This window comes from Temnothorax curvispinosus, unplaced genomic scaffold (genome assembly GCF_003070985.1).
Source record: "Temnothorax curvispinosus isolate PA1 unplaced genomic scaffold, ASM307098v1 QBEX01013028.1, whole genome shotgun sequence".
NCBI lineage: Eukaryota > Metazoa > Arthropoda > Insecta > Hymenoptera > Formicidae > Temnothorax > Temnothorax curvispinosus.
In genome coordinates this window covers 835480-860752 of record NW_020222808.1, presented here as the reverse complement: position 1 = coordinate 860752, position 25273 = coordinate 835480, and the positions used below count along the sequence as shown (strand labels likewise).

The 25273-nt window shown below is 41.7% G+C and overlaps 1 protein-coding gene across 2 annotated transcripts in view; it reads left to right on the top strand.

The window, feature by feature from the left end:
* The window catches only part of LOC112463098 (sestrin homolog), a 147549-nt gene extending 123962 nt beyond the window's left edge, over nucleotides 1-23587 (top strand). For both annotated transcript variants that reach the window (XM_025029288.1, XM_025029289.1), the window contains 6 exons: nucleotides 13183-13353; nucleotides 18458-18640; nucleotides 18736-18973; nucleotides 19135-19403; nucleotides 19997-20371; nucleotides 20831-23587. In XM_025029288.1, coding sequence (XP_024885056.1) covers nucleotides 13183-13353; nucleotides 18458-18640; nucleotides 18736-18973; nucleotides 19135-19403; nucleotides 19997-20371; nucleotides 20831-20917 — 1323 coding nt within the window. In that variant the 3' untranslated portion in view covers nucleotides 20918-23587. The remainder of the gene's footprint in view (nucleotides 1-13182; nucleotides 13354-18457; nucleotides 18641-18735; nucleotides 18974-19134; nucleotides 19404-19996; nucleotides 20372-20830) is intronic.
* Nucleotides 23588-25273: the final 1686 nt, after the last annotated feature.

Sequence of the window (25273 nt, the reverse complement as noted above, 5' to 3'; positions counted from 1 at the left end):
AGGGGTTTTACTTGAATAAAGTTGATTCGTTTCTAATAGATCTGTCTATTACAGTCGTTCTGATAACATTCCAAACGATGGGGCTTGGAGACTACGTGCGCGCGCGTGAGCCACATGAAATAAAGCAATTGCTTCCGCTCTTATCTATCGAAGCAAACGCTTCGAAAAATGAAGTCGAGACGTTTGTTTTAGGAGGTAAAGCGCTTCCAGAAAATATTGCGAAATGAAACTCGCATTTATTACACGATATATAATTCTGGATAATATTACTGCATTGCTAAATACAAATATAATAATATTTCTGGTATTAATGAAATTTACGAGTAAATATACCTGGTATATACTGGTTACTTCGTAATAAAGGCGAAAGGTTATTCGTGGAAGATACAGAATATACTTTTTGCTTCATGCTTTTAGTTTGGAATCAAGACTTTCTCTTTTATTAAGGGAATTGGTTATTTTACAGCAATTCTAATTACGCGGAACGATATTTGAAACGAAACATCTTGCTTACCGCTTTTGCACTTGAGTGCGCGATAAGGCATTGCACGCTGGTTGCAGCAATGAGATGCCAATATCGAGGTATCTCTATGACATTTCGATTTACCGACCGGTGTAACAACCGACACACCCGTAATAACGGCTAATTAGAAACGGCCGTCGAGTACGCGTGTGTGTGCGCGCTGGTACACAATCGTCACATACAGTTCTAGAAATCGAGTATTAACAAGAATAGAAGGGGAAGCAATTTAGTAGTACGAGAAACGTGTTACTTCGCGAGAGATCTTAAATCGCTTCATACGTCGCGAATTTCGGAACACCCTGTGCGTGCATCTGCTCGCAGCAGACACGCGAGCCCGGCGCTCATATCGCGGTTTGCATTGTTATGCATACTACGTCGACGCATACATTCGTATCGTTCGGATCGTGTGGCAGGCTAATCGGCAGACTAATCTAGTCTGTGGGAAACGTGGGGAGGGTCGGACAAGGTAAAGAGAGAACAGCCGCTAATTGTTGGATACGTCCAATTGTCGGACACGGCGGGCGCGAGTGCCCAACACCGTCCGCTTAATTGTTGATCTTAATTAAGCCGTATCGCGGTAGATTGCAATTAGTACCCCGCGTGGGTGGCGATGCGCGACATCACATTCTATCATTCCCTTCCGCTTCTTACGACACTTCTGCCTCCTTCCTCCCTCTCTCTCTCTCTCTCTCTCTCTCTCTCTCCGTTCGTTCGTTCTTCTCCTTTTTAGTCACGTAGCAAGGCAGTAAAAACTCATCGCTTCTTTATGCCACTTTAATTCTCGCTTATGCCCCCGCACGTAATTGGCACGTTGCTCCATATCTTCGATGGAGTTACTTCTCCGTACTGATTATTACCGTCATTAACGGCCGCCCGATTTCACGAATCGACTGCCATTAACTCCTCTTTTCATGTTCGTTCTCTTACGACAGTTCTGTATACGCAACACTTTTCGAAAGGCGAAATGAGTATAATTTGTAGGAATAAGTTCTTTGCGATGTAAACGATATTAAAAGTTTTTAGAACATCTCTCGAAGAACTGGATATTATTAGGCAACGCCGGATCACGTGTTGGTTGCGTCGAAGAAAAAAGTAAAATTTTTTACACTTTAATTTACTTCTTTCGAGCTTTTTATTTCCAATACAAAACACGCGTAATAAATAATCCCTGTCACTTTAATAATCCCTATGGGTGTCGTTAAACGAAAAATAAATTGCTGCATTTCATATAATCGCCGAAGCTAGAGACGATTGTCGATATACGCGGCGCAGCAAATTCACGTCGGTGTAAAATAACGTCATTCGGACAACTGTTTTGCATTTTATGCGATTACAATTTAGCCGGCGAGTTAACGTTATATCGCTGCTTCTCATAACGTCAATTCGGATTTCGCTTCCTATATCGAATTCAACGGCACTTCACGCATATTTTACTCGTTTCGGATATTACGATAATACCCACCGTTCGCATTGGCCGTCTGCCTCGCGCTCGATTTCGCAAACGGCGCGAATAAATTTAACCGATACCGTCGGGCTGGCTCTCTCATTTCGCTCTACGATATAGCAGTCGATGAAATCGGGCGTGTCTGTCGGGCGTTGAGAAGCTGAAGTATTGAAGTTGAAGTACTGCCGATAGTCGCGATTCAATCAAACTTTCTCCACTAAATGTTCGATTCCTTTATCTAACGGCGAGCTATGCATAATAGAGTCTGTCGTGAAAATTTTAGTTCAAATGTAATTTTAATTTAATTGATAATAAATTATACTATTATATTAAATATCAATTATTAAATCATTAAATTATATTATATTATCAATAAGACTTTTTAACGCAGCGAGCGAGCTCTTCTCTGCTCGCGATATGAAATACAACACGCAAGGCTTAATTTAATAGGAGATATTTTCTATGATCGTTGCGTAAGAGGATAATGACCTTCTCTCTGCTAATGCCAACGTTCGTAGTGCTGCTGTTAGGTGAAAAGAAGTTCGGTGCTGCTGTGCTACGATACACGTCGTGTGGGAGTGATATACGCGATACACAATGTAGCACAAGGCCTTCTTCCCAATAATCGGCTTCTCGACCGTGGACGTCGCGTAAATCCCTCTCGGACGTCTCCACTCTTCTTCTTCTTCTTCTTCTTTTTTCTTTTTTTTTTCTTTTTCTTCCCGACTCCCAGTTAGTGCCGCGCGATCGTAGCGTCGGCTTGGAGGTTTATTTTTGCAATTATTTCGTGACGCTTATAGTCCGCTACGGGATAATGAAAAGATTTTGCCCGATGGTGAAACAAGGCTCAAACAATTAATGAGAGCGCGACGAAGTCGCTTCGGTGTTCCCGCACAAGAAAGCCAAGGGAAATTATGGTAATCTGCTCAGGCCGGCTCAACTTTTTATGAACATAGGGTGCCGAGCGAAAAAAAAAACGGAGTCAATAACTGCGAAACGTCGTGTATATAGCGTGAGAAAGTATTTTTATTCGAGACCGTTGTAAGACGGATATGTATTCGGGAAGTATTGTCGCGCGCGGGAGACATTTCTGCCGAAAATATTTTTATCTGCATATCATATCCGGGAATGTCGGAGCGATTTCTGATCGCAATGTCGTTTTGACGCCGTTACACGAGCGGCAGTCGGTTTCTTTTTGCCGTTTAAAACTCGCGGAAAAAATAATATGAATATTTTTATTTTATTCATTACGTAGCATCTCGCAGCAGCGCTGAAATACGCTGCTAAATATTCATGCGGGGAATTTTATAAAGCTCACCCGGGATCATATTTTTCTCATCCTTAGTACTTGGTGCGCAGAGTTACCGTCCCGATTTACTCCGGCGAAGGCTCCGGCAGCAGAGGCTCTGTGTATAAAGCTTTTCTACACGGCGGCGTCACAATTTACGCTCAGGCTAGAGGGATATCTCCCGGCGATCGATAAAATTTTCATTTCATGCGTCCTAAGCGGGGATGTCAGAATCTCTCCCTTTCTCTCTCCCTCTTCCCCCGTCGTATCTCTCTATCTCTCTATCTCTCTCTCTCTGCCTCTCTGCTTCTCCGCCTTGCGAAACCGGGCACGCATGACCGAACAATCGAATCGACTTTTAAACAAGCGTCGCCGCCCCACCTGTCGCTGCTGTTTGTCGCGTTTCTCGTCCTCTCGCCTGCTCCGCGACGCGAAACCGTCGGAAAAATATACGACTTCCGACAACATGTGTACGCTAAACAAGCATCACGTCCGCGTGGCGAAACCTCAGCCCAGCACCTCACATTAGCGTCTTTCGGCTTACTTCGACGAGACTCTAATGTTCACTTTCAATCTCGATTACGTAATCGGTCTTCACCTTCACACCAGAGCGCAGTTTCTTCTTACATCCGGTCGGAGAACGAGCAACGTCGTTCATCGATTAATCCTGTGTGTTTAATGTAAATTGAGGTTTAACGTTACATTTGATGCTTAAACGTGGTGGGAATACGACTTTAGCCCCGGCCAACGTGACGAGAGTTGCGAAGTGCTGCGCGGCCGCACGTGTGCACGTGTGGCGATAATTGACGGCGCCGGGCTACGAAATTGGGTCAGGTTTTCCAAACCTCCTCAAAGAACGCGCGCGAGGCGGTACGAATCCGAATACGGGTCGTCAGTGTCGTCACACGCGATGTGTCGGTACACGAGGCACGATTTTTACGACTGTTTCATTTTCGTCCAGTCAACATCTGGCGAGCAACGACGTTGTTGGAGTTCTCCGTTCTCCCTTTGAACCCTCTCATTGGAGACCGCTGTTTTTCTGAAACAGCGCGAGTTGTTCGCAGCGAACGAGACGAAAAGGCATACTTCAAGCTTTTTGACGATGTTTTTTTTTTCAGGTTCGTTAGTCATCGTAGCATGTAATAATTAAACCTGGTATGCTTTGGAGCGTGCAATTAAGCTTTTTCAAAATTATATCCTGCGCATTTATAAAAGAAATGCGTAATTGTTACACGCATTTCTGCCACTCTGTTCTCTAATTTTTGCAAAATTGTCCTTTTTAGTTGTAGGAAAAATAACATTCGCAAACACGTGTATCGTATCACATTCTGAATAGTGTAACAATAAGGTAATTAAGCTTTTTATCAGATACATATTAGTTAGCTCGACATTCGTGCATGCCGAGGGGAGCTATTAATACGAAATCTGGGCCGAGTCTTTGTACGAGGACTAAAGGGGACAAAGGAGGGCCATATGGACGCGAGTTTGGCATTACGGCGGCAATTTGCGCGAAATTTTGCGAATAACTCTGTCCGTATTGTCTTGGGAACAACTTCGTTAGCGTCGAAATGGGTGGCGAAGGGCTGGTAACCCTCCAAAGCAGAAATCGACAAAGCATGAAACGTGCGTGCGCCCGGGCGCGGGTCGACGACGACGACGACGGCGGGTTTCTTATAACGGAGTCCGCTCGCGTTCGCGTTCGGAACAGCGTCAATTACCGGACAACAAAGCGGAGCGTGGATAAATCGCGAGGCTAATAGCCCCTTTGTTCACCTGGATCTGGAACGCGCCATCGCGCGAATTCGATGATAAAATAAACGGCGCACAGTTTGCCACGGCGCGTTTTATCGCGCTTAACGAAGTTACTCGGGGGCCCATTGAATCGTAATAGGGCGTGTAAGTAGCGCGGTCGCGGCCTAGGGAGCCGTCTTGAAAGGATTCGTTGACTCGCGTTGCATAATAAAGGCATCTTTCAGTTTTAACAATTGCAGATCATGGTGAAAGGCGTAAGCGTGCCACGGACGGGACTTCTCGCGGAAACTGATAAAACTGACATTGATGGTATTGGTTAAATTCTGATAAGATATGAATAGACCTAGATAAATCTAGAGAGGCAACAACTACTCACTTTATAAGATTTATCAATAGGAAAATATGTTGCTTACTTTTTAAAAAAAAAAGATTGACTAATGATTGACTAATGATCAACTAACCAGAGGCTTGTTGAAAGACCATTAAATAATTAATTATTTTGTCGCTCTATATTTGTAGCTTGTGTGCTGCAAAAGATAAAATCCAGGTGGTGTGACTTGATTAGAAACTTGATTGGAAACTTGATTAGGAAAATACCGCGTGACTCACACAGCGTGACAATACGCCCATTCGGTGACGCGTTATTTTTTTTTGTTATTTGTGACATCGCATCTCCCGACAAGATAATTTCCATCTGCCAGCGATCGTTAAATAATTTCGTAATAACGCGGCGATTCCGGCGCGACTTTGAAAGTATTTTGCCAGTTATTACGGAGATTATTGTCCCTCTCCTGTGCCCCGCCCATCACCGATATAATCAAACCGTATTCGTGTACATGATCAGCCTCCGCTGACAACCACAGTTGATTAATGGACCATATAGAATAGTCGGTAAAATTATGGCAATTGAAGGCAAGCGGATGAGGGCCGTGTATAACATATATAAAGCGTTTTAAAATTAAGCTAATGGTCACTCGTGACGTGAACCAATATTACACGGTAGTGCCGTTGGATTTGTACACAGGGTGCTTTGTGAGATTTGCGACAAACTCCTGTCTACGTTTGGCATTATTACGGTGTTTTCATATTTCAATGCGCTAATTAATAATTGAAATTACCATTATTCTTTATCATTTGATTGGCGTCAATCTTCTCAAGACTCTTGCCCGGTATCGTTACCTGTTCTGAAGATGGACTTAACGTGTTTTGACGACTGTGTCCAATGACGTTCCACTGCACTTTGCTTCGCCGTTGCGGCAATCGAAGCGAAATGCTAAGTTCGCGTGGTAAATAACCGCGCGAATAAAAAGGCCACGTAAATATAGCGATGCGATTGGCAAGGCCTCGTGTTTGTGTAGATACGCGACGGAGCACGTCATTCGCGTCTTGAGACGTTTGGAGTATGACAAACATACGATTCTCGGTGTTTATTCGCACGATCTCGCGATAAATGACGCGCGCATCGCATTTTCTTCTTCCTCCTCTTCTTTTTTTCTTCTCGTGGAGTACGAGATCGCGCCCACGTGGAATCATTCTACGAGCGTCATTTACTTAATCTTGTTTACGCTGCACGCGCTGCGCAGCCTGGTGCAGCCGTGAGATTCTGTCCAAAATACAACCGCCGCGCCGCGGGCTTGCGGCGCCAACTAAAAGCTATCTCAATTATAGAATATTGCGGCATGTGTCGCCTATAGGGCAATAGGACCGACGATCCAAAATTTTCGATCGCGCGCGCGGGCTAATATCGTTAAAAATCTACGTGCGCGAAAACTTTAATCCGATACGCGCGATTCCGTATATATTAACAGTAGTACGAAACTTGTACTTTCTGAACTGTGCAGCATTATTATTCTACGTGTGCAATTTGCACTGTAATTTCGCTGCGGTGGTGCACCGTGTACTTTTCCATACGAACTTGGCATATGAATTATAATTTTCCGTCGTTACGTCGCGTCGTTGCGAAATTCGCCAATAAGGTTCACCGAACAATCCTCACGCGAGACTCGCGCGCGAGCAACTATACCGGATTTCTATCCGAAGGAACGGCGTGGAATTCTAAAGAAGTCCGGCTTTCTGCATCGAAACGATGTATTATGCTTCCAGTCAGGAAACAGTGAGCCGCCGGTATTGTGGAGTTGGTATTGATCCCACATTTCCTACGGAAAATATATATTAATATATTCATCGAGTATCTTATCTTTATCAATCTTATATCACGTAAAATTGTAAGACAAGGCTTCCTAACTTTTTATCGCGGATAAATTTCTTTAACGTCTCTGATAATTTCCCCAGATCTCCAACTTTACGACTATGCTTTTCTCATTTAATGGCTCATAATGGGCGAGCTCTTAGGGGCTTTTAGAAGGCCGTATTTTATCTTGGATTTTTTATGCAACGCAAATTGTTAATTTCTCGATAAAGTAAAAAAACTGCGTTTGCCACCTAAGAAGTTGTAATAGGGCGCGCAATTTTTTTGCGCATATTTATTAGTATCTTAGAATTATGCGTTCCAAAAGCCTCCTTTTAGTAAATTATTGTCCCTTTGAGAAGATCCTGAACATATATTTACCGTCATTTTCATTGTTAATGACGATAAAATTTTCAATTTTTTTTTGGTCACGACGTCGCCGCATATTTTCACGCTATATGTCCTTAGTATGTCGCATACATAATTTACGCGGCTTTGTTCCAATAATTATTGTCGTGGCTGATAATGGACAATAGCGTTTAATGTATCATTATGGAAATAAATATTCGTTTATCGTGCATTGTTCTGCGTTACGAGAGACGCGCGCGAGTCGTGACGCGGCAAGCCGAGCATAAAGTATGGATATCGCAATAACGATATAATACGAATGCAGAAGGAGGAGATGCACTGTCTTACATATCGCCATTCATCGTCTGTTTATGAAGCGACTGTCAAGACGTGTGCGATTCCAATAAGAACCGAATGTACTGAACGACATAAGACGCGAATTTTGCTAGATGTTAGAGCAGCTGGAGCGATTGCGTGCTCCTGAATGAATAACAAGGGAGATTTGTGCTACGTTGTATATAAAATTTACGTTCTTCTTTCTATAATTTCTGTCTGAAAGGAAACCATCGTATCGTTGATATATACAGGAGCCGTGCATAATTTTTTAGCCTTCATTCATGAAACGACTTTTGGGGACCGTAGCACGATTCGACGTCAGAGCGACCAGTCATTCTCTTTCTAGAAACTGCGGGTGCTCTCTTTCCTATTGTCTTAGTCACGTACGGACAAATATGGTCACACGGCCGGCAAGATGAGCAACGTCCGATCGCAACGTGCGCGTACTTGGCGAGGGAAAATCTCTCGACGTGACGTGAAATTTCGCTTCTAAGAGCGAATAGTGAGGAGGGTTGAGAGAGTCTCCCTGAAAGGAACTCGCCACGAAGTCTCAGCGAGTCTCGGGCTGATCGCCAGGAATCGCCGCCAAGAGAAAAAGGGTTCTCGGAAGAAGAGGTAAAGGTCTGCCGCGCTGGCTGCGCTTTCCGAGGGTCTCGCGCCGGGGCAAGAGACGTGTGGCTTGCCAAATCGCGTGTATGAGAGTCAATTGAGTAATACCTAACTATATACGCCTGTGATGTAGCTGACTATTTTCGTAAGACGAGTTTCGCCTAATCCGCGACTCACTTTGCCTCGAACAATCGTCCGATGTTTTTTTAGTAATATATATGAAACAAAAACAAAAAAAAACCAGATTAGATGATTGGTCAAGGTAATATTGTTTTTGTTTAATATGTTTAATATATAGGTGTCGTAGATGCTTTTTAATCTCCATCTTGAGAATTGAAATGTCACGATTTTTGATGAACTCATTTTCTACAGCCCGATATGCAGAGGAAAATTATGCTAATGATAGCGTTTTCGTAATAAGGATCATTTCCGCATATCTATTGTCTCGGAAATGAAACTGGTTGAAATTATGTCGGTTTGAATCGCAAGTTACCTTGGGATCGTGACGGGAAAATTGTGAGAAAATGTAAGAAAATATAAGAATAATATTCGAGTAGCTTGTGTGCATACAAATAACTTCATTAATGAAACTGTTCTCGTTAGGTTGCGGGATAAAATGGCAATTCCGCGGAGTCCCTGAAAGTTCGCACGATGTATATCTAATAGCTAATTTAGCGGTAAAAAAATACGCTGCAAAAATAGAGCGATGTTGAAAACAACTTAACGACTTGTCTCGCATCATGCCCAGCATTTAACAGTTAATGACTATCGTCGATTGTCGAGAGTCGTATCTCAGACGTATGTTAGATGGTTGTTCGCTGGTTTTTTTTACATTCGTTAACGTAACACTGCAGAGTCAGAAAAATACCGACTCAAGAATAAGCCATCAAGCGGATGTTTACGTAGCGAAATGATGAATGTTGGATAATCGTCGGTATTAATATTAATATCGTTTTGCGTGCGTTTCTTGCGACGATTGCGCAAGGAATATATTTATAAAATAGCTAATAAAATGTAATGTGATCAGTTGAAATGTGTCTCTGGACAAACATTCGATCTGATGATTCACGAACTAATTAATTAGACGTACGGATTTCTCTCAAAGATCTTTTTCTCCTGAAGAGGAGGATAGATATCCTCGAGCGACCTTCGAGGCCCTGTCGAAAAGTATCGAGTATATAAATTTTCCCGAGTGCTTGGACTACTCTCTCGATCTTCGGGCTATCACGCCGGGTAACTGACATTAAGTAATTTGTTATTTCCGTCGACCCGACCTCTCTGGGTAACGAACGCCGGCCGTCGTTTAATAATAGATCGATCAATTCGAGAACCAGCTTCCTTAATGAGTCTTTCGGTTATTAAATGTACTTTCGTCTATCTGTAATCGAGCCTCCACGTGTCGCCGCATGGTCGATTTAGTCGCGATATTATCAGAAAATGGGCCGAAACTCCCTTGCGGGGTTGCTTCCGCAATTATGCCAAAAATAAACTCAATTCCGAGCCCGAAAATTGGGGAGAAAAGCGATTCGCAAAAGTAAATTTGACATAATTATATCATAAAATAGAATATATACAGAAATTAAGTATATACTGGTATAATTTCTGCAAAAGTGAAAGTTGTGTGACATTTATTTTCGCAAAGACCTCAAGAGGAAAATTGTATTTCTTCGCTTCCTTTCCTTATTTATCAACTCGCGTGTTCATCGACTACCTATATACTCATTCAAACAGGAATCCTGCAAAATTCGGTTACACCGATTTCAATGGTTGACTTTAATGCACAAGAACCGGTATCCTATATCATTGGGTAAACTCTTTCCATATGATCAATGGACGTACAATAATAATAATAATCAGCCGCAGGCGCGCTCTCTTAAGCTGCCGATTAATCATTCTGCGACGATGATTTTAGCGTGATAAGCGCATTTATCCCGAACCCGTTTTGTTTAAACTTATTTACGTTGGGTATATCGCACGATGAAATCGACCGCGTCGACGATTGTTCGAAGAAAGCGTATGTTAATACGTCTGCTGTAACCGTCTCTGTGGTGTTTTTCAATTGTAATCTGATTAGGAATGATAACGATTCCGACGAGTTGCGGCGAGGTGAACGCGTTTCTGCCGGGGCCGCCGGGGGCATGACGGGCGCGTTTCATCACGTACACGGTGTTCTGTTATCATTCGCAATGTGGCTTTTTTTCTCTCCTTGCGACAGTTATAACTTATAACGGGTGATGCGTAACGTGACGTGTCCCACTTGCCTTCGCGCAAGTTATGTCCGGTGTGGGATGTTCAATATTCCTCGGCGAAAGCCGCCGCGGCGCGGCGCCCAAGTGAAAAGTCTCTCTCGCGATATTTGTGCGTGTGCGTGCACGTGCGCGTGCACACACAGGTTAGCGACCCATTACAAGGTCGACCACAAATTATGCATTTGTGTAGACTCGTGTCATAACTGCTTACTTTCAGCCTGCTCGCGACGATAACACCGCAAGTTGAACCGCAGTTATTTAAATAATACTTATTATCATTTCGTTTGAATAAGTGTTAGCTGAACAATACTGGTCACCAATACTAAAAGTATTGATGAGATAATTTCCTGGAAATATTCATACCACTAATAAACATTGATAACACGTAGACAATGCATTGATGTGTTAGTAGTGCTTTAATGACTAAATGGTTAATACGTGAAAGTAATGCAACTTGCGAAATAAACTCGTTATCGATGAGAAACGTTGAGAAACTGTGAGGTTCTCCTGAAAAACAAGTGTTATCTACGCTTCTCTCTGTAAAAATTCTCGCTTATATATATATATATATATAAGCGAGAATTTTTATATATATATATATATAATTAAAATTCGCATAGTATTAAATAGTTTCTGCATCGTTGTTCAGATGTTTGGTTTTGCTGATTTTATTGTGAATCCGTCACTACAAGTTCACTTGCAATATCTTGCCTCTTTGCATGCCAAGACGTGTTGTGTAAGAAAGCCGAAATGTGCGTTGCGCGAAGGAGTTTTTACACGTATGCGGAAGAGGTGGGGTGTTGCAGGAGCGATTGCAGGGGCGAATAAAAAATTCGCTTATTTGCGTGAAACGAATCTCGCGGCACGGGAGACAAAGAATTCGTTGTTTAAGCTGACTTAATCGGCTTCCACGAGAAGTCCATTGCCATTTCGAATTGCGGGCACGTGCGCTAACTCGCGACATGTATGACGAACGAACTGTTTACCCTACTGTTTACTCCGACGCATTTCTTGAAACGATCCTAAATGTGATTGCGTCAGCGATCGATCGATCACCAGAACTCTTCCGACCGGTGCGGAAGCTCGGCTAATAAGTCCGACAGGCGGAATATTTATAACGGATGAGTTGATTTCAATATCGGTAGCGCAAGAAAAAAAAACTGACAACAGAAACTATAAATATTAACAAGCTCGTATCTAGTAAATTGCATTACGCGGTAAAACGTGACTCGAGTCACGCACAGTCACGTTCGCTTATTTTCTAATGATAAATTATTCTATCGGCAATTGTTTGCGTATTAGAACTACTGAAAAAAAGAAGTTAGAAAATACTGAAAAAAACCCGGAAGCATACGGAATTATCGTAATAGGCAATGGTCTGATCTGTGAAGTTTAAAATCTCGCGTGACAGGGTGCGCAAAAAGTTATTCGCGATTTTTTTTTTTTAACGTAATACGATATCAATTACGCGTTCCTCGACAGCGGGTTCTCGCAACTGCCTGTTCCTGTAACTTAACCGTGCAAATAATAATTTCCATCGGTGATACTGTTTGTTCTACTCGATCGATTAAGGAGCAATCGCACGTTGCGGAGTATAACACGGTCATTAAGCGCGATACTCTGTGTAGCGTGTCCAGTGTACTGAACTGTAATTTATGCCGATATCTATCTAGATGCCCATATCTCTTGCGAGACGTGTACACAAAAGCATGAGGTGATGTATTAATCAGTAGTAGGCAAGACGCGCACCATTCAATGATGCAATGCAAACACCTGATTGCGTGGATCGCTTTCGGATGACCCGGAAACCCACTCCTCCATGTTTGCGCACGTGTAAGCACGTAAACGCGGTTACATAATTAATATCGCGATTAACGTACCGAACGATTAACGCCCTTTGCGCGTACTAATATAATTAACGCTCTTTATCGGCGAAGCGACGATACACTCTGCGAGAAATATATATAGTGTATATTTTGTGCGCTATATGAAGCATCGATTCGTGCCGTTATGTGACGCGTAGGTGAAAACGTGACTTGTGTACTTTCCAACGCCGAAAACTTAACCGAGGCCCGAGCGTATAAATAACGGTCTAGGACCAAACAACATGATTGGGCTGGCCAATTATTGGGTAGATACTAAACGTAAAGGCAGATTTTTCTACCTGAAAACTACGAGAGGTATTCGAAACCCGAATACATTTCTAGGAGGGGCAGGCAAATAGTGATCGTTCTATACAACGATTTTGAGGAGCGAAATGCGTTGTTCTATGAAAATAGTATTTTTAGTAAATTTGGTTTCCTTGGAATTATCTCTTGAACTTTTGACTGTATATTTTAAATTTCGAAATTTTCGTTTGATTGCTATTGCATTTGTCGAGTCCATGTATCTCTAATTTACTACGATGACGCTTTTGTTTACAACAATGTGTTTTGATTGTTACAGACTCATGTCCTGTTGATGGATGCTTTCCTACAGAACAACAGGCTGGATCATGTTTCGAGAGTTATGTCTTCGCACCCATCGTATCTGGAACATTTCCTCCGGACCCAGCATTTCATCCTTCGGGGCGACGGTCCGCTTCCTTATGACTACAGACATCTCATTGCCATTATGGTAAATATCTGTTTTCTTTCTTATTTTCTATAAGAAAATTTAAGTGTAATCAGAGAATTTGTTATACTTTATTAATTGTGTGATTTTTGAACACATTCTTACGACTTTTATTGCGTTTTCTTTGCGTCATTTAATAACTGGTAAAATTTTACGAAAGGTAACTGAAACAATTAAAAGGTGTGTATTGATATTAACTTTAGAATTTAGTTCGGTTTATTAGAAACTTTGTTTTACATTAATTTGTAGAGTTTAAGACGAGATATGTTTCTTATTTCTTTTTTTTTCTCTTGAGAAGTTCTTATTAGAAGCGTTTTTTTGCGTTTAATGCTCAGTTTCATTGAATATAATTTATCATGCACGTAGAGAATTGTTGCTCACGAAACTAAACACTTCTTCGCCGCGATGATGATGCGTCTTCGTCTTTAAGTTCCCTGATCACCCTCGACGAGCGACAGCGGGTCACCGGGTCAAAGATTATCGCAAACCGAGTAAATGCAGCGCGTGTGCGTTTCGTAATGCCGTACACGTTCTCGTGAAAAGAAATTAGTAAAGATGTGAATAACGTTGACTATTCCTTTATGATCTTTACTCGACGATCTACGCACTCATTTGCTTTACTTCTAGTTATTTTTGTATAAAAAAAACATGCAGTTTGTTGTACGTAATTATATAACCTTATCTCTTATCTCTGAACATGCAAGATATATTATAATTAAGACATAAATTTGAATAGATCGGTGGCAAGATACAAAATGTTTTATTTTTTAATTAGGTACATGTTTTTTAGTTTCTCCGTGAATGATTTAATTCTTAAATAACGGAAAGCTTATTTAAATTAAATTGTGTGCGTATGAGCATTTTGTAGATATATTTTGTAGACTATAAATAACACGTAGGAGAGAATGTCCAATCGAAGGTTCCATTCGCATGCAAAAATCGAACAAGCCATATTTTTAAGTAAATGAGTCATTTATCATTCCATGTTCAGAATACAGATTCGTGCGAGAAACAGGCTTGTCTAGATAACACTGCGCAAAGATAGCGGAAAGATAAAATTGATTTGCCAGTTTTATATTCGCATCATATGAACGAATTCACGTTATTACGAAAGTAAAATGCATCTTTGAGATCGCAAGATTTTTATGGATCCTTAAAAACGTCGAATATTTCACGGAGAGTTCCAAAATATTTTCTTTTTTTCTCGCGATATTCGAGATCCGCGATATCGCAAACCTGTTTGTTTTCCATAAGTCAGCCGTCACTTGAATTCGAAGCGAGTTTATTAAGTACTTTGTTTTGTTTAGCTCCCGTTTTCATTCCTTGCAAAATTAAGACGGCTTGTCGGAGAAACCCGTTTCGCGAGTTAAGATCTTACTTCTTCTCTGAAGGCTAAGCTCTTCTCGGATTAGCTAATGCATAGTTGGTGATTGAATGTATATTTCCGTAAATGTGTATCTGAGGTATAAAACTACCAGTGAGAGAAACTACGGTGTGTTGTTAAATAAGTATACGCGATATATATAATATATATATAATATATATATAGATATATAGGCGAGAACAGGTATGCAGATTCTGCAAACTGGTTTATTCTGAATTGTCGAGTTAACGGCTGTTTGACGAGCATTCGCGGCCGCCGCCGACTTTGTTTATTGCAAAATGTCGGACTGTGCAGACTGTAAAAGTGCATATCTCCACAGGATACAATATCGAGGTTACAGCTTCCGCCTTTAAATGATACGCAGTCGCGATCGGATGTCGTTGTGAGCCATTGCGAGCTTAATCTTATACTCAAATGATAATTTGAACAATTCGCGCATTACGACAGATTTTCTTTATTACTTCCTTGAAACTCGAGTCGAGACCTTTACGTTATTCAAATGTTTAATAATAATTATTAATGTCGCTGTATTCGAGCGTGCTAAATTTATTCGATTCACATTTAGCTGTTTCGCACCTTTCGCGCTTCCTTTATACAATCTCGGAACTCGATCTTTGAGTAATCTCGGTTTGATAACGGGAATCACACATCAGTAGACCGCGACCGGCGTGATAGACAAAATATCACAACGTGTACGATCGATCGAGAAATATTTTATCTCGAAGAGCGGCGAAGTGCGGACAAGGACGAAGTAAATTGTTAGACGAGGATGAGTGTGATAAAATGATAAGGTATTTGAAAAACAGCTTTTCTACTGATAAACATTGTGTTCGGTGTGCATGAACTCGCTACCTCGGGATGCGATTTGCGATCACCTCGGATCGTTCCTCGTCGAAAATTGACACTGGTAATCGCATCTTTGCAAATTTGTTAGTAAAATTAAACGAGAAATTACTATTTAGAAAATATACGTGTCAAGATCTTTTATTTGAAAACAGAGATAATAATGAAATGCAGTTCAGTCTTCTTTTATTCATTTATTCTAGTACTATATTATATATATACTTCATTAATCATTGCCTGAATAAAATATCGGACAACTCATATGCAGAATAAATTAGAGGAAATATAGAAGAGATCTATCTTTGAAGATAAATATCATTGCTATCGCGAATCGAATGGCCTCGCATTCACGTTCATATGTTCTATCTAATGCAGGCATAAAATTCTTGCTATATTTAACGTTTGATAACATTGATTATTATATATATCAATGATTTTTTTTATAGCTGTCTTTCAAAGACGATCGATGCATAGCACAGAGAAACGATAACTTAAATATTACGAAGAACGGAATTGCATCAATATAGAATTACGATGAACGCTTTGGTAACTTTATGCAAACAGTATATTATTTGCGACTCGGAAAAAGAACAAAATGTTTTTCGCAAAAGAGTTTTGTTTTACAATTGTTGTACAGATAATATTAGAATATCGATATCGCAATATCGGACTGTCTGAGATATTGTAAACGTGTTTTCTGCCGATTGTCGTTCGCACATATTGTTATTCTCGTCGCCGCGATAATGCACTACTTTCAATATTTTATCATCTTCCGAATACTCGCGCGATAATTCTCGATGGTGAAAAACAGAGATCGGTATCACTGGGTAAATTTCTTTCACGCCGAGCACGATAATTATGACTCGTTAATCTACAATCGTCGCGTGAAACGAGTAAGTAATGCAAATTTTCGTAATTAATGAACTTAGCGTGAGTCAGATCGATGCTGACTGATTATGCGATAAGAGATGCTGACTTCTCGATTTTTTCGATTTAATTGACGAACGCGTGAAATTATTAATGAGGAAAGCACGCAGTCGAAGTGTTCGTGTTTCTCGGGAAGATCCGCTAGATTCTTGAGGGAGGCGAAAATGTATTTGCGAACTCTCCTCTTATATATCGTGACTCTTGAATTGATCGATTTACCGTTCTCACGGCAAACACGTGTCCTGTTGCGTATCTCATCGCACTCCTCTCTCTCTCTCTCTCTCTCTCTCTCTCTCTCTCTCCCCCTCTCTCCCCCCCCTTCCACCGTCATTTTTCTTCTTCATTTCGCTTTTTTTTCACTTGCGTTCGCTCTACCACCCCTTTGCCGTGGTATTACCATGTCCTGTCACGATGATCGATCGACTCTGTCAGGATCGTGCTGCATCCGTCGCCCACGCGAGATTTCCCGGTTGGCGAAATGACGAGTCAGGGGATGCTAAACCGACGTGTTTCATGCCCGCGGGGCTTTGCAAAGTTAGTCACGCGGGAATAAATAGATCGCCACCGAGTTCACGTCAGGGAAATTTAAATCTTAAATAATAGCGCTTATATACCTGTATTAAATCTTCAAAAAAGAAAAAAAAGATTTCCCATTTTTATAGAGCAATATTTACCGCGTCATTGGGTTAAATCTTCCGTTATTAACGTTCTATTTCTCGCAGTACGTTGTAACGAGATACCGTTAGTGTATTTAAAACGTTAAATATCGAAGTCTTCAAGTATATATTCAATGACACGTCTTCTAACGTCATCATTGATATTGATGGTTTTATTATTGCCTTCATCACGCATGGGAACAATTTTCTGGTGAAAATTCTCTCGCTACAATAAGACCGATAAACGTGAAAACCTACGGGGAGAGGCTCATGGGATTATTCATCGCGGGGGATGTGCAGGATTGAGCGTAGTGCATATATCCTTGAAACGGATGTTGCTGTTCGTCACGTGCTGGAAATGATCGTGCGCGTGATAACGCGCGATATTGGCGGTCGCGACCTCGTGCAATTTTGCGCTCCGATGCATCATCACGTCGCCGTCAATTCGCCTATCGCCGGGCGAAATTTGTTATTGAAAAACGGGCATACGGCATACGTCCCTTTCTGCCCTCCTGCACCCCACAGAAATCGAGCCAATAACTCCGACGCTCGTTCTCGAAAATTTTGTGGAACGGGGAAAGCCACACCGTTTATCACGCCGCGATGCGCGATATCGCATGCACACACGCGCGGAAATACACGTGCATCGACGGCAATAATGCACGCGCGACGCCATCCGGCACTCAATACGCGAATAGAAATTCCTCGTGAGGCAAAATTGCTTTCGGTCGACTCGCGCTGCTCGATCGTTTTTTATATTTCGCCCTTATTTCCCCGCGGATAGTATCTTATCGATAGGCATTATCTGATTCTGCAGACCTGTGTGTATCTGCTTACTGTGATGTAGGGCCTGAGGTGAGCGCAATAATCGAGATTACTAGGTCCGTACCGTTGAAGCTTAACGGCCATAAATTAGTTGATTTATTATGTAGCGCGGGGTGTGCATTGGTTCGACTATAATTATATTACATCATTACACGACGCACTTGAAACATCTGAAATGCGTTTCATTCGAAACGTTTCTATCGCGCATATAGATCTCGTCTCTTCAAACATGTATTTAAATTGCATTTTATCAATCAATTAGCAAAATTCAAAGAGTTTATAGCCCTTTTTAGAAGACCGTTGAAAAGTTGTGCGATCACTTTTAACGGTATACGATTAATAATCTCGCAGTGTGTAGGAGAGACGATTACGTTAGAAATGTTTTCTGAGGGTGGCATTGAGTGTTGCGCATGATACGAGAGAGTTAAATTGACGAGAACAGGTTTGAAGATCTATCTTAATGTAATTTCAGGCTGCGGGTAGGCACCAGTGTAGCTACCTTATAAACCTGCAGAAGGGAGAGTTCGTTATTCAGGGCGGTGACCCCTCGTGGCTCCAAGGCTTGAGATCGATGCCGGGGAAGCTGCAGGATCTCTATGAGATCAACAAGATCCTAGCCCATAGACCGTGGCTTCTGAATAAGTCGCACATAGAGGTAAGCGGTGAGGATATTCGAGATTCGCGCATAGAATCGCGCGCGAATGTTCGAGGACGTTCGTGATGTAATACGCTTGTATTTGCTATTTCCAGAAATTGACTAAAGGCGACGATAATTGGTCCTTAGCGGAAGTCGTTCACGCGATAGTCCTATTAGCTCACTTCCACTCGTTATCGTCTTTCGTATTTTCTTGCGGAATTAACGAGGAATTGGATAACGTAACTGGCCATCATTACAAGGAGAATAAGGACAATAGTAGTAACATACCGCCTGCCAAAGATAAGCTCGCGAGCAGCCCTAAAAAGATCCCCAACGGAGACGGCAAGACTGGTATGTGATACTTACTATATAAATAACATGTCACTCGTATATAATACGATTAAATTATTTATACAAAACTATCCATACACGTTCGTTTTTCCACGTACGTTCATAATGTTGACAAAAAATTTATATAACACTTCAGATTGAGAAATTATCGTGATTTACAGAAAATAACATACCGTCGTCGCCGTCGTCGCCGAGCATAGTCGGCGAGCAGGAGGTTGGAGTGGAGACCCTGATGGAACGTATGAAGCGTCTCTCGGAAAAGTCCGAGTCCTATCAGATCACGCAGGAGGAGCTCTCCAAGAGATTCGAGACTGTCGAGACGCAGTCGGCCGAGCTGGCAGCGGCGCCGCAGAGGAGCAGCTCGGTTCTGGACTCCGATATCGGTCTATTCATCGAGGATCCCACTTTCATCTACCAGGATTTCGCCAAGGTGAGCCGCTCCGCCGTCGGATTTTACCGCGTTCGTAACTGCGAAACACAGTTAGCCCGATAGACTGCCGTGATGTATCTTAATTGGGCTCATCCATTTATGTTGATAAACTCCGCGACCCTCATGTTATTCAACAACGCGGCGATGATTCCTCGTGCACGTCCGCTGTTTTTGTACGCCTAGTTAAGTAGCACGTAATGGATTAGAGCCGAAAGACGATATTTCAAGGTAGTGTGTGGCTCATCCATGAATATTTAAGCCGGCTGCCTGCCTGCGCTCCGCGCGTCGCGTCGGCTTACGGCTCCGCTCGCGTAACTGCTGTATGAATATTTACTGCGCGACGACATTGTGTATTGGCTGACTTAAGATAGGCTACGAAGGCGGGGCACCAGCGCTTACGCCACGCGTTAACGCGCGAGATAATAAAAAAAAGTCGCTTCGCCGCGTTGGTTGCTACCCGCAGTATATATTTTCTTCATTTCTCAACATAATTTTTTTACGTCTTTCGCGATACTTTTTTATGGATGCAACTTTTCTCGTCTCTTGGCGCACCTCATTCTTTTCTTACTAACTCGATTCTTTCGTGTTTCTAGCGCGGTCAGCTGAACGACATACCGACCTTCCGCGTTCAGGACTATTCATGGGACGATCACGGTTATTCCTTGGTGAATCGTCTGTACAACGACGTCGGTAATCTCCTCGACGACAAATTCAAGACCGCGTACAATCTGACGTATTACACCATGGGCACGCACAACAAGGTCGATACGTCGCGCTTCAGACGTGCGATCTGGAACTACATACAATGCATGTTCGGCATCAGGCACGACGATTATGATTACAACGAGGTTAATCAATTGCTCGAGCGTAGCCTCAAAACCTTCATCAAGAGCGCCGTTTGCTATCCGGAGCGCGTCACAAAGAGGGATTATGATCGCGTCATGAGGGAGTTCAAACACAGTGAAAAGGTAGGCAGAAATATCTTCTAAATTGATCCGACTTAATTGAAATAATTTTATTAAGAAATAAAACGGAATACGTTTTTATAGTACAAATATCTTTAAAAAGAAAACGATTTTAATCAAAATGCATACGATTAAACCATAATGCAATAAGGTTTTATTTCCTACTTTAAACAAATCTTGAAAATGAACGATTTATGTAAATAAGCTTACAAGTTAAACGTGTTAAATATAAAATACTTGGCACTGTTCGGCTGAAAATAACTGCTGCCGGTCTTGCGATAGAAAGTTGAGATTAGCTCGCACGAAACGCATTATGCATTTGGAATTAGCCATTTAACGTCTGTTATAAGACTTTTATCGTGATGAAACAAGAAACATAAAAATTTATTCTCGCATAAACAGCGGCGAAGAAACGAGATTGTTGAACGTTGTTAACTATCACCCCTTCCTTTTGTTTTCCAGGTCCATGTGAACCTGATGATTTTAGAGGCTCGCATGCAAGCAGAACTGCTGTATGCCCTTCGTGCCGTGATGCGGTATATGACCTAAAGCGAAGTTCCGCGTCGCTCCCTCGTTTGTCTGCTGTCTGTCAGTCTGCAGTTTGTCGATTTGTTTTCTCGCGCCAGGCTCCATGCCGTAGACTCGCAGACTTAACTGCGCACGGCATGGAAGGAACATGCGAGCGCGATATCATCGAGTCTTATACAGAACATCGCACACGCTATCATAAGGCCGCTTCATCGTCGACTTCATCGTGAATCGCGGCAATAGCGAGCAATTGCGGTTCTTCAACGAGTTCTGAAAAAAAAGGCGATAACGAAAGGGAAAGAAAAGGAAGATGCTGATTGTGGATGGAGAAAAACAGAAGATCGTAATATTTGGCCATTCAGCTGCGCTCTCGGCGTGATTCTTCGTCCGATGGCGCCTCAATGACGAGACCAACGCGTCCTTGTTCCTCGAGCGGCTTACGAACACATCGATTGCACGTTCCAATTTCGTCTATTCGCGTAATAAAGTATAGCTCACGGCGAATGGAGCGTTTCTCCATGCGTGTTCGGGAGGATCGTGAAGAGGAGATTGTAAAAACAAGAGGATGAGATGGTGCGAACAGACAGGAAGACATGACAAGGAGAGGAAAGATTTATAATTTGTTTTGTACATAGATACTTGTATTTTTCTACGTTCGACATCGTAGCAGACTGTTATTTGTGCGTTTCGTTTACGTTTCAGATCTGTTAAAAAAAAAAGTTTGCTCTCGCCTGTTAGAAGCTTTCGAGTCGCGCTTTTAACTTCACACACACACACATATATACATACACACACACGTACATACACCCTTCTTATTGCGTCTGCAATTTCGACCTTATGCGCGATTCGCCGAAGAAAACACACATCACCGCAATGCGCACTCATATATCAAGCAAGAGAAAAAATTCGTAGCTCCGCGCGAACATTTCGTTTCTCCTTTTGTGCCGGATGGCTTGTTGAGAAGTGGAAAACTAATCATAAGGCTAAATTAAGAAATCTGTTAACTCTAATTCCGTCACCGCGATCTTTATCCGGATCGTTGGGGATCTCGAATCCGATTTGGCTCGACTTCTCCGAATTTTAACTTGTGGCGCACGCCGCCTCCGGTGATATCGGAACGTCGGATTCTCGCGTACGACGCGACGCGCGAACGTCGGGCCAAGAGATCGTCTTTCGCGCTCTGTATATACATATATATGTGTAACGCGTTTTATCTTCATTTTATTTCGACGATCCCTATCCCGCAAGAAAATTGTGGAAGCTAACATAAAATTGTACCTACTTACCGTTCATCATACGCGTGTGTCGAGCAAACCTTAGATTGTAGGACGATCCCGCGGCCGCGTGCACGCGCGTGCGGTAGGTCACGGATACGTTACGGCGCGTGCACGCGGTCGCGGAGAGAAGCAATGCCATCGGCTGTGTTTATTTACCGAGGGATAATGCGTTGCTGTCGTTTTAGCCGAACGCGAGAAGCGTCGCAAACTCACTTTAATCCGTGCACCATCTATAAGCCTAGGCTGCTTTTCCATCTTGAGATTAGCAATGAGAAGTCGCGTTTGCGTCGTGTTTTACGACGAGAGGGAAATTCGCTTGGCGTCTCGAAAGAAAGATCATTGTATCCGCTCTTGTACGACGGCTTACGCTTGAAAAAGGAAGAAATAAGTGTAACTTGGAGAAAAGCGATTCGGGATTATTAGTTCTGCGTGCGCCACCGTAAGAATAGACCGATTTCACCGAGAACACCAATTTCTCGACGCCCGATATTACGCGCGCGCGCGAGGGCGTTTATCAACGAATTTCAATGCCTTCGGCGTAGCGTTTTAATAAAACACTATATAGAAAGGGAGGAAAAAGAAAAAGAGAGGGAGAGAAAGAAAAATAGAAAGAGAGAGAGAAAGCTTGATAAAGCGATAGGAGAATCGCGACCCATGGCTGACTGAGCCCTGTCCCTTTCTCGACGATTGATTGCGATCGTGCGGGGACGCCGTTCGTTCGGTGTCAAAGTGTTGTGTGCGAGGAGGATCGAGGAGAGGCTGTTTAAACAAATCAAATTCTTATAATAGATTGTTAAGGTATACAGACACGCAACACACACACACGTATGCATACACACACGTACATACATATACACGCGAAAAGAACGTGGCACAAAACTATTACACGCGAAATATACGTGTTCTGTGATCGCATATATCTATATATATGTATACACACATACACATAAAAAGCGAATATATATATATATATGTATATATATATAGATACATATATACGCATATTTACGATTAACTCGGCGAAAGAAAGGGAGGAAGAGCGAGAGGGAGAGAGTGTGCGCGTGGCGAGTGCGTATGAAGTGCGCACGTAACTGGAAGTTTGATGATTCTACCTGTAACGTTTGTAATTAGGGTGTCTCTTTATTATATAACTGTACACACACGTGTGCGTGCGTGTATGCGGGCGCGCCTCGAATAATCGATTTATTTGCATGCGCGTTCAAGGATGTGATAATCAGTACTTTGGAACGTAAACTTGTTTTCCGTGAACGATCCTTTGATCTCGATTCAGCGAACGATCGACTATAAGTGAAGCACAGTGAGTAAAAGATCCGCGCCAGAAAAATTGAAATTGGTGGCAATTTCGATAAATTATGATAATTTGAGTCTTGAGGATTTAAAAAAAAAATTTTATTTATTATATATGTAAATATAGAATATGTTCAATATTATATGTATATATGCCCACATATACACATAAAATTTTTATTTAATATATAACAATATAAAGTAAATTCTCTTTTGTATGAAATGTTAGAATTCCATCGTGATCCTATAAACGCGCCGGTTTAAAATCTTATGGACATTTTTGTAATCTATACTTCTATATAGGGTTTAATTAATTACCGCGAATAAATGTAGAGATAATTCTTTCTGCATTTACCGAGATTACACTGATTCCGATTTCTGGCCATGCTCATCTAGTCTACTGATAAGCGACGTTGAATAACGTTTGTCACTCCAGTGATTGATTTATCCCGGTGAATGAAGCGAAGTTGTCCCAAAGTACGATTCCGCGCACGTAAACGCATACGCGCATGCAAGAGAGCACGCATGGATCGTCCGAATGATAATGGAACCAAATGGATAGTAACAGCGAGACCTTCCGACCAACAGAGCGACGCGTTTCCTTTTTTCCTTAGGCGACGTCTCTCCACATATCACACCAAGAGTTTAAAATAGAAAAAAAAGAAACGTTTTTGCGTCGCTTACAGTTTATCTCGCCGGAATGATAGTCGAGTCGGCAGAACCAATAACTTTTTAACGATCAAACTTTTTCTCTCTTGGCTTTGTGTATCTTGCCGTTATTTGCGAGTGGTAATAGAAGAAGGGGTGGCGAAGAAATTTTGCCGACGCGACGAATGCTCGCTAATGACAGTATTTTCAGTTCTCTTTCTCTCTCTCTCTCTCTCTCTCTCTCTTCTTTTTTTAAAAATGATTTCATTTTAGGCTTTACTTTGTAACTCTTTTTAGCTTTCTCTCTCTTTCATTTTCTATTTATCTATCTATTTATCTCTTTTATTCTCTTAATAATTTATACGAGCTTGCTCGCTATCGATAAGCCTAGAGAACTCTGGACAGTGTCTCTTATTTTTTCGCAGGGATGCATATGTCGTTGTTGAATCGTCAGAGATCAAATTGACTATTACATTTGTGGTATCATTTTTTTTTTAATTAGACTCGCGACGCGGGAGCCCGTACAGTTGAAACCAAAGAAATATGCAAGAAGTATCATTGTGATCATCCCGAATTTTAGTAATATATTATCTAATATGTTAACAGGATCAGAAAAAAACGTATTCTACTCTGCACTAATTGCAAATGTTCGAAATGTTTTTTTTTACTCGCGGATGTTTTATGATATTTGATCGCCTTATATGTCCGAATATCTACGGAAAACCAAATTTCTCGCGCGTTTAGTTTGTAAGTCTCATGATTTCCGGCATTCATAATGATTTTACGTAATTTATTTTTTTATTTCGCGTTAAGCGAGAACCTTGATATAGATTTCGATGCGTATGTATGTATTTTCGGCGCGTTATGCAATCACCAATGAGTGAATGTCCATTAATTACCGTAATACGCGTTTTAGAATAATTACATCGCGATGCTCTCAAGAACGAGTACACAACATCTTCGCCGAAGATCTCATCGGCACATCGAGAGCTATGTTAAATTTTCGGATTTTATATAAAACTAATAACAATGTGTTTTTAATACATTTGAAGAAAATTACGTAAGAAGAAATTAGATTTTACTTAAGATTTTATCTATTTAACATGATCCGAAAGGAGCTATGTACTAGAAAATCGTAGTCCTA